General features: G+C 40.2%; 1 protein-coding gene across 1 annotated transcript in view; it reads right to left on the bottom strand.

Annotated features, from left to right (window-relative positions):
• Positions 1–1,268: 1,268 nt before the first annotated feature.
• The window catches only part of LOC136705968 (CD276 antigen), a 49,544-nt gene continuing 38,931 nt past the window's right edge, over positions 1,269–11,881 (bottom strand). Inside the window, exon 4 of the mRNA XM_066679827.1 lies at positions 1,269–6,079. Coding sequence (XP_066535924.1) covers positions 5,973–6,079 — 107 coding nt within the window. The 3' untranslated portion in view covers positions 1,269–5,972. The remainder of the gene's footprint in view (positions 6,080–11,881) is intronic.

The raw sequence follows: 11,881 nt of genomic DNA, 5'->3' as shown, positions 1-11,881 counted from the left end.
GTTCATCTTTGTGATCGACTCGAGGCCTGAACATTGTTTGGTGTTAATCAAATGCTGTTCCACATCGTTATAAACGCAGTATTTTCCTGCCGTATCTACAGGAGTGAGCTTATAGCTAATATCTCGTGTATGAAGTGAGCTTTGACTCAGCGAATATGTCCCTCTCAAATATCAAACTCACTCCTACGCCCTGCACCTGCCTTTTCTCATTTTTGATTAAATATCAGGCCAATGTTCTGTGTTACTGAATGTTTGAACATCGATGTTAATGTTGTAGCTGGTGTTTTAAAGTTAAGCTACTGATTCAGAGACAGAAGCTGACGTTACTGAAATAAATTAGGAAATGTGTGTTTTATTACCATTTTTTGGGGCGATATGGTACAGGTGGGGCATGGAAAATTCCCCTTCGTCTGAGGTGGGGAATGGTAGAAAATTTGAAAACCACTGGTGTATAGTGAATATCTGGCAACCCCCAGTGAAAGAGCCAACCCTAACCATAAACCTAACTCTTAACTTTCAGATTTAACAGTGTTTACTGTTTCTTTAATGCTGTAACAGACAGAAAGTTTGATATAACTTCTTTGAGAGTTTGAATCCCTGCAGTGGGATCACTTCATGAATTTAAAGTTTTTGTAGGCGCAGGCCTTTAGTAGATTTCTTTTACATTTTAGACATGAAATTATGTTACTCCAGAAATTAATTTGTGTCTGTGTTGGTTAACACTATCTACAGTTCAGTCTACACTACTCCACCCCTGTCACGTCCTGTCTTTGTTTTCCTCACCATGTGCTAAAGCACATGGCTCTGGTTGTTGTTATTGTCTCTGTCCTAGTCCCGCCTTAGCTCTGCCCTCTCGTCAGTGTCCCCAGGTGTTCCTTGTCAGTGCTCTGTGTAGATATAGTCCCTTTGTTTCAGTGTTCCCTGGTCGGTTCTTGTGTGTGTAGATGTGTTTCTATGTCAATTGTGTTACACATTGCCACCAGTTCACAATTGCTATGTTCTACTAAGTTCTAGTTTGTTTCCTTGTCTCCATGCATGTGTTTGTTTTTTGTTTGACTTGGTTTAATTTAATTAAATATTCCTTGCGTGTACGTCCGCTTCCTGCCTCAAATGTGAAAGCCCCAAACTACAAGTCATATACACTTACGTATTCTTGCTTTAAAAATAAAGTTGATTGGTTTCTTAACTGCATCTTGATCAAAGCTAACAGGTGTGTTCCAAATAAACACAGTCTGAACAGAAGCAGACTTATTCTGTATGTTAGTCAGTGTAGTTGTGTTTATTATATCACTGATAAGTGCATAAAAATAAACAAAATCACATGATGCATATACAAAACAGAAATAACGCCAAGTAATAGACAACAAATACAGAGAAATATTGCTTTAATCTTGTTTGCCATGATCAAAATTGTAGTGAAAGTGAACTTGACAGAAGAACATGACCTGAGCCTCGGGATGAGGAGGAGGAACTCCCAGTTCTCATTTGGGAAGCTCTGTTGAGGGGGAACTCCAAACTGAGGGGTGGGAAGATCGTTTCCAACAACTGTAGACCTCCTTTTTTGTTTCCCACATTATACAGCTTTTTTTGACAGTTTTTTTTTTAGAAACTGGAAAAATATCTGGCACAAACTAAACAAGTGGGAATACCATGTGCCCCATGACCTCAGACCACTGACACAAACATCCCTGCAAATGTGACTTGTTACTAGGAGATGTAGATACAAACATGGATGTTCAACAACTTACTACTGTTATTGTTATGTGCTGCTAATTGTGTCAGGAAAAAAACAACATGAGATGTATCCGTGTATAAGGTTCTGATTGATAACGTTCTTGATCACTGGATATATGACGTCTGCTTCAGAAAGCTGCAGAATGTTATACAACAGAATGCAGTTGTTTAGGAAGCAGAATCTAAAGAAGTACACTTTGCACTTTTGATTAATGGACACTGCCTCAGAAGAAGCTGCACAAATGACAGAGCATTAATGTCTAACATTCTGTAGCTCTTTCAGAGGCAGGAGTCAGTAACATAAGTGTGCAGAAATGTGCTTCTTCAGAACCTGCCAGAGCATTGTACAATTCTGCAGTTTACTCTGGGGCTGTGTGTTACATAACCCTGCATTCAAATAAAAACAGTACTTGGAGTACGTACAAAACATTATGAAACAGAACTAAGTGCACAACAAAAAAAGAAAGAAAGATTTTGCACAGTTATTCTTCCAGTTCAAATGCTAACATGAAAGTCTAGGCTGAGATTTACCTGTTCATGGTGCTGTATTTGAAAATCTTTGTCCAATCACATTAATCTATGCCTGTTGGCTATCAACCAGTTACGTTTCTTCTGCCACAAAAGCAGCACTGCCTTCAGAACCATTCTGAGTAGTGCTTTTGCACGTGTGCATCTCGGACTGCACTGGAGTCTGCAGACTAGCGCCACCTAGCGCAGACTCTGCCCAGCTCAAACTAGGGCTAAAAATCATGTACTGTAACCCCAGCTTTAGATAGGAGCCAAGTTCGTGTCCATGTTTCAGGTAAGTGGACCAGTGGTACCCCCAGTAAAACCGAACGTATTTGATTAGCTCTTTTTACAACTGATGTTGTCACACAGCAGCTTCTCACAATTTCAGACAAAGATTGAACATGAAATGTAACAATTTAAATAAAGTTTGCATCAGAGTGAGATGGAATAATTTGAATGTTTTCAAAAATTAATACTTAAATATAGTAAGAAATTACAATACATCCTTAGTTTAGTCTGTAAGTGAACAAGTCTAAACCTTTAAATATACATGTATAAAAAAGCATTTACATGTGTATTTAAAAAAATATATACGTACATCATCACTGAGACAGGGTCTACAGAAACCAGTCAGTGAAGCAGAGGCTGTCTACTTGTGCTTGTAAAGGCTATAAAAACTTCAGATACACACTGTGTAAAACTTATCCAGCTCATATTTTAATTCGTAAACCTAACGAACGTACATGGAAGGTTAATTGCTGAGGTAGTCAGCTAACAGCTGGGTCAGATCAGTAGTAGTAACATAAGCAATAGAAGAGCTTCATCTCTAATTCTACCTCCCAGACAGCAACATGATGGTGGATGTGGTCTGGCCTAGATCCTCCGTCTTCAAGGCCTACTTGCCACATGAACTGATGTAGCATAAGAGGACACCTCCTACTCACCACATGTGGCACAGGAGTATCATGTAATCAGCAGTCATTTAGTTCTTAAGAACCTATCTGAGCCCCATCCACACACATCCGGTATTTTTGAATTTTTTTTACTCCCAGTTTTGAAAATATCCCCATCCTAACAAAGACAAAAATGGCTGCTTTCTCATGCCAGTCCACTTTCATTATATGAAACGGCTTATCCAGTTCAGGGTCGCGGTGGGTTCAGAACCTATCCGGAATCACTGGGCGGAATCACACACCCTGGAGGGGGCGCCAGTCCTTCACAGGGCCACACACACTTATACATTCACTCACACATTCACACCTACAGACACTTTTGAGTCTCCAATCCCCCACCAACGTGTTTTTGGACTGTGGGAGGAAACCCACACAGAGAGAACACACCACACTCCTCACAGACAGTCACCCGGAGTGGGACTTGAACCCACAACCTCCAGGTCCCTGGTGCTGTGACAGAGACACTACCTGTTGCTCCACCGTGCCGCCATAAAGATAAACATTGAAACTCTAAATATTTATGAGTAACAGGTTTAACGCCCTATGTAGTGCAATGTATTCATGAACTGACTCAATTTAGATTTATATACAGTAATATAACATTATATACAGTAATACATTGACTTACGAGTTTAATTCGTTCAGTGACCGAGCTCCTAGCTCAATTTGTTCATATATCCAATCTAATTCCCCCATTAAAATGTACTGAAATCCTGTTAATCCGTTCCAGACCCCCTCACACCCCCCTCAAAAAAAAAAAACCCACCAATTTTTGGGGTGTTTGGGAGTTTTTTCTTTTCGTGCTCTGTCGCATACTACAACTTACTCGTTACACGCTTAATGCTACAATGCTACAAAAAACTTGGATCTTGGGTTCAAGTCCCATCTGGGTGGAGTTTCGGTGTTCTCCTCGTGTCTGTGTGGGTTTCCTCCCACGGTCCAAAAAACATGGAGGGGAGGTGAATTGGCTTCTCTAATAACTGTCCTGGTGTGTGAATGAATGTGTATGTGTGTGTGCTCAGATATGGATTGCCGCTGTGTCCTGGGTGAAACCCTAGCGCCCGATGCAGTCCTCCAGGTGGACGGTCGTTCCTGGTCGAGAGTACGCTGTGTGCGTTTGGCTTCCGCTTCTCGCCAGTGTGTGTGTGGATTGAGTGTTCTGAGCAGTGTTGATTGTAAAGCGTCATTGGGTGTCTAGAAAGGGACTATATAAATGTAACGATCGATAGATAGAAAAAACAGCGATACGACAGAGATGCACAGCAAGGTAACTGGGTGAACTGATTGTTTGCCGGGCCACCTAGTGGCGGCTTGCGTAAGCTCACTCATTCGTAACTCAGATCTCTGCTTACGCATTATAATGCAAAAAATCCACCTAGCGACGGCTCGTATCTCGGAAAATTCGTAAGTCAGGGTTGCACTGTATTTCTAATACAAAAGTTATATGTTTTCATTTTTAGGGACCTGAAATCTAGTGCTATTCAGGTGTATATACTGTAGTTTTACGACTTATATAACTCACTATATGGGGAATAAGAAGCTGTCTGACATTTAGCCAGAAACAGCCATGCTGTGTGATCTCAGCATTAGTGAAAAGTTCGGTTTTGCCCGTGAACACGACACCAACTTGTAGAGTGTTTCAGACCTCCATTTTCAGTGACATAATATGCAGCCTTCATGTGGATGGGAGGTCAAAACTGCAATAAAAACTGTCAAATATTTTTAAAAACCTGGACACATGTGAATGGGGCTTTAGCTCAAATCCATTTCACCTCATGCAGCATGGCCATATCCTTTGCCAGAAATGACCCCTATCTCTGTGCTATCAGGGCTTTCTTCATCAACAGAGAGCTCAGAAAAGAGAGCACAAATGAATAAATAATTATATGCAAATATAGATTCTAAATCTAAAATATAGATTTTTTGCATATAATTTATAAGCTATACATTGTTAAAAATTACGAGACTTTTGCCCAGCAAAGGAGAGTTTCTACATCAGCGAAAGGCCGAACTGATCAGCAGCGCACAATATCCGCAAAGCTGAAATAATTCATCTGCAAATATTTGATAGCGTAAATAAATATCTTGTTTATACTTCACTTGTTATTAATCACAAGCAAGACGAACTAACACGTGTACAGTGCTCCGTGACACCTGGAGTGCACTGGATCTGTGTTTAAAACTGGGAGATGTTGGGTTTCATACATGTAGCTACAGTTAAGCTGCTGCAGTGGCACTGACGTGGTGGTGGTGTGTTAGTGTGTTGTTCAGTGGATCAGACACAGCAGTGCTGCTGGAGTTTTTAAAGCCCGCGAATGACTTACCATCCAAATCAAACCTGCTGTGATAGGTATTTAGTTAAAGGAGCAGTCAGTTTTTAATAGCAGTAGTTCATCCAGAACGTCTCTGATCATTATTTCAGGACACATACAGGCCACTAGGTGTCAGTAAACATTTGTTGCCAATAATATGAAGAAGGATGTAGAAAATGACTGATTGCTCCTTTTATTTCTGATGACTTCTAATTGAGTGGCTATGTTCCTGCTTTGTTTTTTTTTAAATTCGTTCATTAGTCATTTTTCTGTAACATCTGTCTGAGTCAGGGTTGTGATGGGACTCGAGCCAACCTTGAGTCACTGGGTGTACGATGGGAACGCACCATGGAAAGGGCTTTTTTTTTTACCAACATATGGAAGAATATCCACTGACATCATGATGACCTTGAGGGGTTATTTCAGTCTTCGGGGCCCACTTTGACTGTATGAGCCGCTGACTTCATTTCTTCTTTTTGTAGTAGAAATAAGAGACCACAGCTAGAGCGATGGCGAGGACTACACAAGTGATGGCAAGTACAGGGACTGCAGCTCCATTACTGGGATCATCTGGAATGGTAAAGAAACAGAAAAAGAATAATTAGTATCTCACAAATCAAGCCATTAACTCACAATTCACCCTTTTCAAGTCTCTAAATAAGAAAAAGCCCAGATCAAATCTTTAGTGTTAATCACTGTGGAACTTTACAGTGTGTGTTCTCAGTGACAGATAGGGGCTAATGGGATGGAGAGGTGAATACTTGATACCGATGGTTAATATAATTCTGTTTGTTTCTGTGGTGGAACACAAAACTGGAAAAAGCAGAGAGGAGTCACCACACTTTAATCAGAAATCACATGAAACAAGGACAGGTCTAGTGTCACTGATGCTGTGTGTGTGTGTGTGTGTGTGTGTGTGTGTGTGTGTGAATATGTGAATGTGCTGGTATATGTGAGTGAAAAAAACAACAACAATAAATTGTAGAGTAATGTTAAATAAACAGTTACGTCATTAATAAAGCTCCCCTTCAGTCGTAGATTAAACATTACAGTTTCTCAGCTCCACCCTCCTTCAGTACACTGTCCAGTTTTCCCATTAGAAATATTTAACTCATAAATAGCAGCTTCACAGGAGAAGGGAAACCCTTCTTATCTTTCAATGGAAGTCAGAGTAATTTTGAAGCATTCCTGCCTGGTGCTCAGTGATTTCGGGAAGGCTCCGGACCCACCGCAACACTAAGCTGGGTAAAGCGCTTACAGACAATAAAGGAAATAATGGATTTTAATTTAATTTAATTAATTTGTTTATTCTGGAGCATTTCTATTGGTCCATTCATCATGAAATGTTCACACCATGTGAAGGACAGCAGCTGTGTCCTTTATCTGCACCCACTCTTCTGTTGCTATTCACTGGAAAAGTTCAGTCATAGGCATCAGTGTTTATTCATTCATAGTACACACACACACACACACACACACACACACACACACAGGCTAACTAGACTAAAACTGCCAAAAAACACAGGTATTAAGGCTAAGCACTGCAGAAGTGGATCCTTGTAGATTATTCCCTGAATTTCAGAATGATTTTTCACGACTCCTGGTGTGGACTGTGTGAGATATATTTATACATTTAATTTAATTCAGATATTAATAACACTTGCTGTGTTGTATATTAGAAATATGAGTAAAACTGTTGTCTTGTCTTAAAAGCCAGACTCGACTCACTAAGAGGGCAGCCGTGGCCTGGTGGTTAGGGAAGTGGGCTCATCACTGGAAGGTTTCCGACAGGTGAAGGCACCAAACCCCCAACTGCCCCCTGGGTGCAGTCGTTAGAGCTTCCCACCGCTCTGGGTGTGTGTGCTCACTGCCGAGTGTTCACTATAGTGTGTGTGTGTGTGTGTGTACAATGTGTGTTTCACTGCACGGATTGGGTTAAAATGCAGAGGACAAACTCATCTGTGTGCAGCACAGTGGCCAATAAAGTGATGCTAATTCAATCAAAGACACCAGTGTGGACTTGCAGCATTAGTTCAACACTCAAATGACTTGTGTATGTGTTATTTTATAATGGCTCAACCAATCAGATTTTAGAAGCAGATTTTAGTAGCACAGAAGCCCAGGCTTTTTCACCTGAGACCTTCAGGTGCCCTACAGAGCTGAAAGACTGTGTTTATATCCGAATCACAGTAGGAAAGTGTGCAATATTCAGATCAGAAGAGCAGCACCTTTCACTGTAGTCTGCAATATCCAGAATACAGTCTTAGTGAGTTACACTTCAGCTTCCATAACAGCGTTAGCTCAATCAACACTGCACTCTGTCTGTATTTGACCACAACCACAACTGAAAGACCAAGTGGAGCTCTATATTCAGAGCTTTATTCAGAACTAAAGCCTGGTCTTCTTGGTCTCATAAACACAGGCCTCAGTGTTCCATTTTTTTAGAAAATAATTGCAGTACTGGCCAGAAAAAGCATGATTATATAATAATATATTTAATCAAGTCCTTCAGCCGAAGTCTGTGTGTGTCCTCGTGGAAGGCTGGATGGTATTTATATTGGTGCAGTGACCTATGCCAAGGCCAGATAAAAGTAGGCAGTGAAACTGTGTCTGACCTTCAGCTGCAGTTGAGATTAAAGCAGTGCACTTTCTCAAAGCACTGTTTTGGAAACTAAAATGTTTAAAACTGTGAGAGAGCTACATTCTTAAAAATAAACATCACAAATGGTTCTTATTTACTTTTAAACGGTAAAAGTTCACAAACCGTCGTATATTTTAGATTCCTGCGACAGACCTTTTTGAAGTGAACGACGGGAACCGACTCCAGATTGTAATTTCCTGCTGTTTTCTGGTAAAATATTGCTGCTTTTAAAGGCTGTTTCTGATGTGATTCAGTTACAAACACTTTCATTTCTAAATACTGTCTTGTACGGCCCTGACATGAGACTGTGAGGCACTGAGGACGCTGCCTTCTGTTTCAGACACAACCAACTCTTATCTGGATGTGGCTTTTTCTTTTTCTTTTGCACAGTTTAATGTATATTTTGTTGAGTGATGTTTAGTTGATGTTTTGCTGTTCCACTGCACAAATTTACAAATGATTTCCACAGAAATTACACCTTTATTTCTAACTAAGATGGGTCTTTGTTTTAGTGTTTTTTACTTTATTTTTGTAGCAATTTGAGTATATAAATAAACAATAAACATCTGATATAATGTATGTTTTAAATTAGTAATTAATTTTGCATATAATTTTGTAATAAATTAATTCAAGCATCAAAACATCTGAAAGAATGAGTGGAGCTAGACCTGTCGTGATTGTTACATAATCGCACCATTGTGATGATGTGCATTTACTGCGATCATATTGTATTTGTTTCAATCCCAACAAACAGAGCATCAATTACGTGGATTTCTAAACAAATGGTGCTAATAAACAGTGGCTGTATAATGTGGCAATAAAAGAAACCTGAGAAACCACCGCAGTTCACTGAACTTGGGAAGACAATGGCATCAACACATTCTTCCCGGCAGCTGGCTCTTCCAGAGGCTCTCGGGCGAGGATCTTAGGCTACGTTCACACAACAGGTAAAAGTGACCGAATCTGATTTATTATTCTGCTGTTCACACAGTCTGTATAAAGTGACCTATATCTGACATCAGTGTGAACAGATCACGCTCCTAAACTGAGCGTCACGCACAAAGAACGACGCTTCAGGCGCTGACCAGAGGGAAATGTCCAAACGTTCGTTTTTTTAAATGAAGGAATGGGACCGGACTGGTGTTTTACTGCAGCACTGTGTCACAGAACCTCCCCTTGTCTTTACTCCAAACGAGCTCAAGCTCAAATTTCCCAGGTCTCTCACCAACACGAGTCTCAAAAGAGAAGAAGACGAGCGCAGACATAATGAGTTTAATATTAAATCCAGGAGCCACAGTTATACAGCTTCATATCGACGCGAACAACATCAATCTGATGTAAACGACTGAAAAAAGAAGGTCTTCTCTTGTTTGTTTTATATAAATCTCCACGTGTTTTATCTCCTCAGAAATCACAGATAGGACCTGGTTTCAGGAGTTTCACAGGTCTTTCGTTTCCCAGTAGTTTCTACAAAACGGAAATCCTTTGACCTGGTCATTTCCACCCCCTAAACACCTCAAATAATAAATAAATAAATAAACACACTTTGGGCCGCAGTCCTGAGAGTTTTCTCAGCGCCAGAGTGATGTAAAAGTCACATGAACTCAGACCTGGTCGTTCAGACAGAGTTTCCACAGATGAACACGGATCGTATGAAAGTGGCCCAAATCCGATGTGAAAAAGTCAGATTCAATGTGATTTGTGGTGTTCTCACAGCCACATGAACGACACCGCGTCACGTCTGACTGGGCCTTTACCCCGCGGTGTGAACGTAGCCTTAGTGTTCTTCACCCAGAACACGCCGAGCCAGTAAACAACCGATGTTTAAGCCGTAGATTTGATTAGATTTTTGGCTTATTTTGAGAATTTGCAAATAACGTTTTCAAAAATTACAATTTTAATTAAAAACAGGACAGGGGTCAAATATCGTTACACATCTTTATAAATAAACTGCTCAATAAACTGACGTTCATTACCATAACAGTGTGTGTACATTATTATGTTATCATTAGTCATAGAGGCCTATTAAAATACTGGGGGTGTAAAAAAAAACAGACAGTTAAATCATTAATCTGTTACGTGTACGACAAATAATCGTCAGTTAAAATTCCATGATCGTGACAGTCCTAAGTGGAGCCAAAAGAACTGGATCTCTAAAAGGAGCCAGAATTTCCATGACCAGTGGATTCAAAAATACAGACTTTCAATCAAACTGGACTAGATGTCCTTTGGAGTGACGCAGTTCATTCCCTCAATGACCATGTCCTCAGGGTTTATTTTAGAGAGATTAAAATGACACATTCATGACAACTTTATTTTTAAGAATGCTGTTCTCCCTTCGCTGTTATATCTCTGAAACTGTATTACACTGGCCTCTCCCTGCATGGTTCTATATGTCAGCTGATGTAATGAACCGCTGTCTGTGTCAACAGCAGAATACCTCATACATTTTAAACACGGACAAAACACATATCTATTGATGCAGGTTTTTTTTTTCAAGATTTTTGCAAAATCCCTGCACTTACTGAACTGTCTGCTTCTTCCCCATTGTCAGGATTTTGTTGTTTTGTTCTTGTCCTCGTGTCATTGCCCTCGTCATTTCTGGGAACTGGGGCAGTTCTGTATCTGAGCTTACAGATGTATCCTCTTGTTTTGTATCCTGTTATATAAGCCCTGTCTTTTTATTATGTGCTCGTCTTATTTGGTGTGTGTGCTCCTGTGGTTAATGCTTGGACACGTGATGGCTATTATGACGTTTTCAAAGCATTAACACCATTAAACCAATGGTGCTGGAAAATGGTTTTGAGGCATTCAAAGGAACACTGTTATATTTAACCTTACAATTACAGACTGAAAGAACTGTGATGCTCCACTGAGCTGTGATAAGGAGAACGGCGCGTTTAGAAAACGGAGAATAGAGTCATTGCCACTGTGGGCGCTGAACTATAGAAAGTACACTATGTAACTTTTGGAGGAGGGAAGGTAACCCCTCCCTCTTCTCCATTGATTTCAGTACAGTGCTGTATAATTTAATTACACTAGGGGAAGCCCCTAAAGCAAATAATAATAATAATAATTTATAATACAGGGTGGGTCATTTATATGGATACACCTTCATAAAATGGGAATGGTTGGTGATATTAACTTCCTGTTTGTGGCACATTAGTATATAGGAGGGGGGAAACTTTTCAAGATGGGTGGCGACCATGGTGGTCATTTTGAAGTCGGCCATTTTGGATCCAACTTTTGTTTTTTCAATGGGAAGAGGGTCATGTGACACATCAAACTTATTGGGAATCTCACGAGAAAAACAATGGTGTGCTTGGTTTTTTAACTTTATTGTTTCATGAGTTATTTACACGTTTCTGACCACTTATAAAATGTGTTTGAAGTGCTGCCCCATTGTGTTGGATTGTTAATGCAACCCTCTTCTCCCACTCTTCCCACACTGATAGCAACACCGCAGGAGAAATGCTAGCACAGGCTTCCAGTATCCAGTAGATTAAGTTTAATATGTCACATGACCCTCTTTGCAATGAAAAAACAAAAGTTGGATCCAAAATGGCCGACTTCAAAATGGCCGCCATGGTCACCACCCATCTTGAAAAGTCCCCCCCCTCCCATATACTAATGTGCCACAAACAGGAAGTTAATATCACCAACCATTCCCATTTTATTAAGGTGTATCCATATAAATGGCCCACCCTGTATACATACACAGTAAGATATAA

This window comes from Hoplias malabaricus, chromosome 8 (assembly GCF_029633855.1).
Source record: "Hoplias malabaricus isolate fHopMal1 chromosome 8, fHopMal1.hap1, whole genome shotgun sequence".
Classification (NCBI taxonomy): domain Eukaryota; kingdom Metazoa; phylum Chordata; class Actinopteri; order Characiformes; family Erythrinidae; genus Hoplias; species Hoplias malabaricus.
Note: the sequence above shows the minus strand (reverse complement) of the source record. Positions and strands in the feature narration are given on the sequence as shown.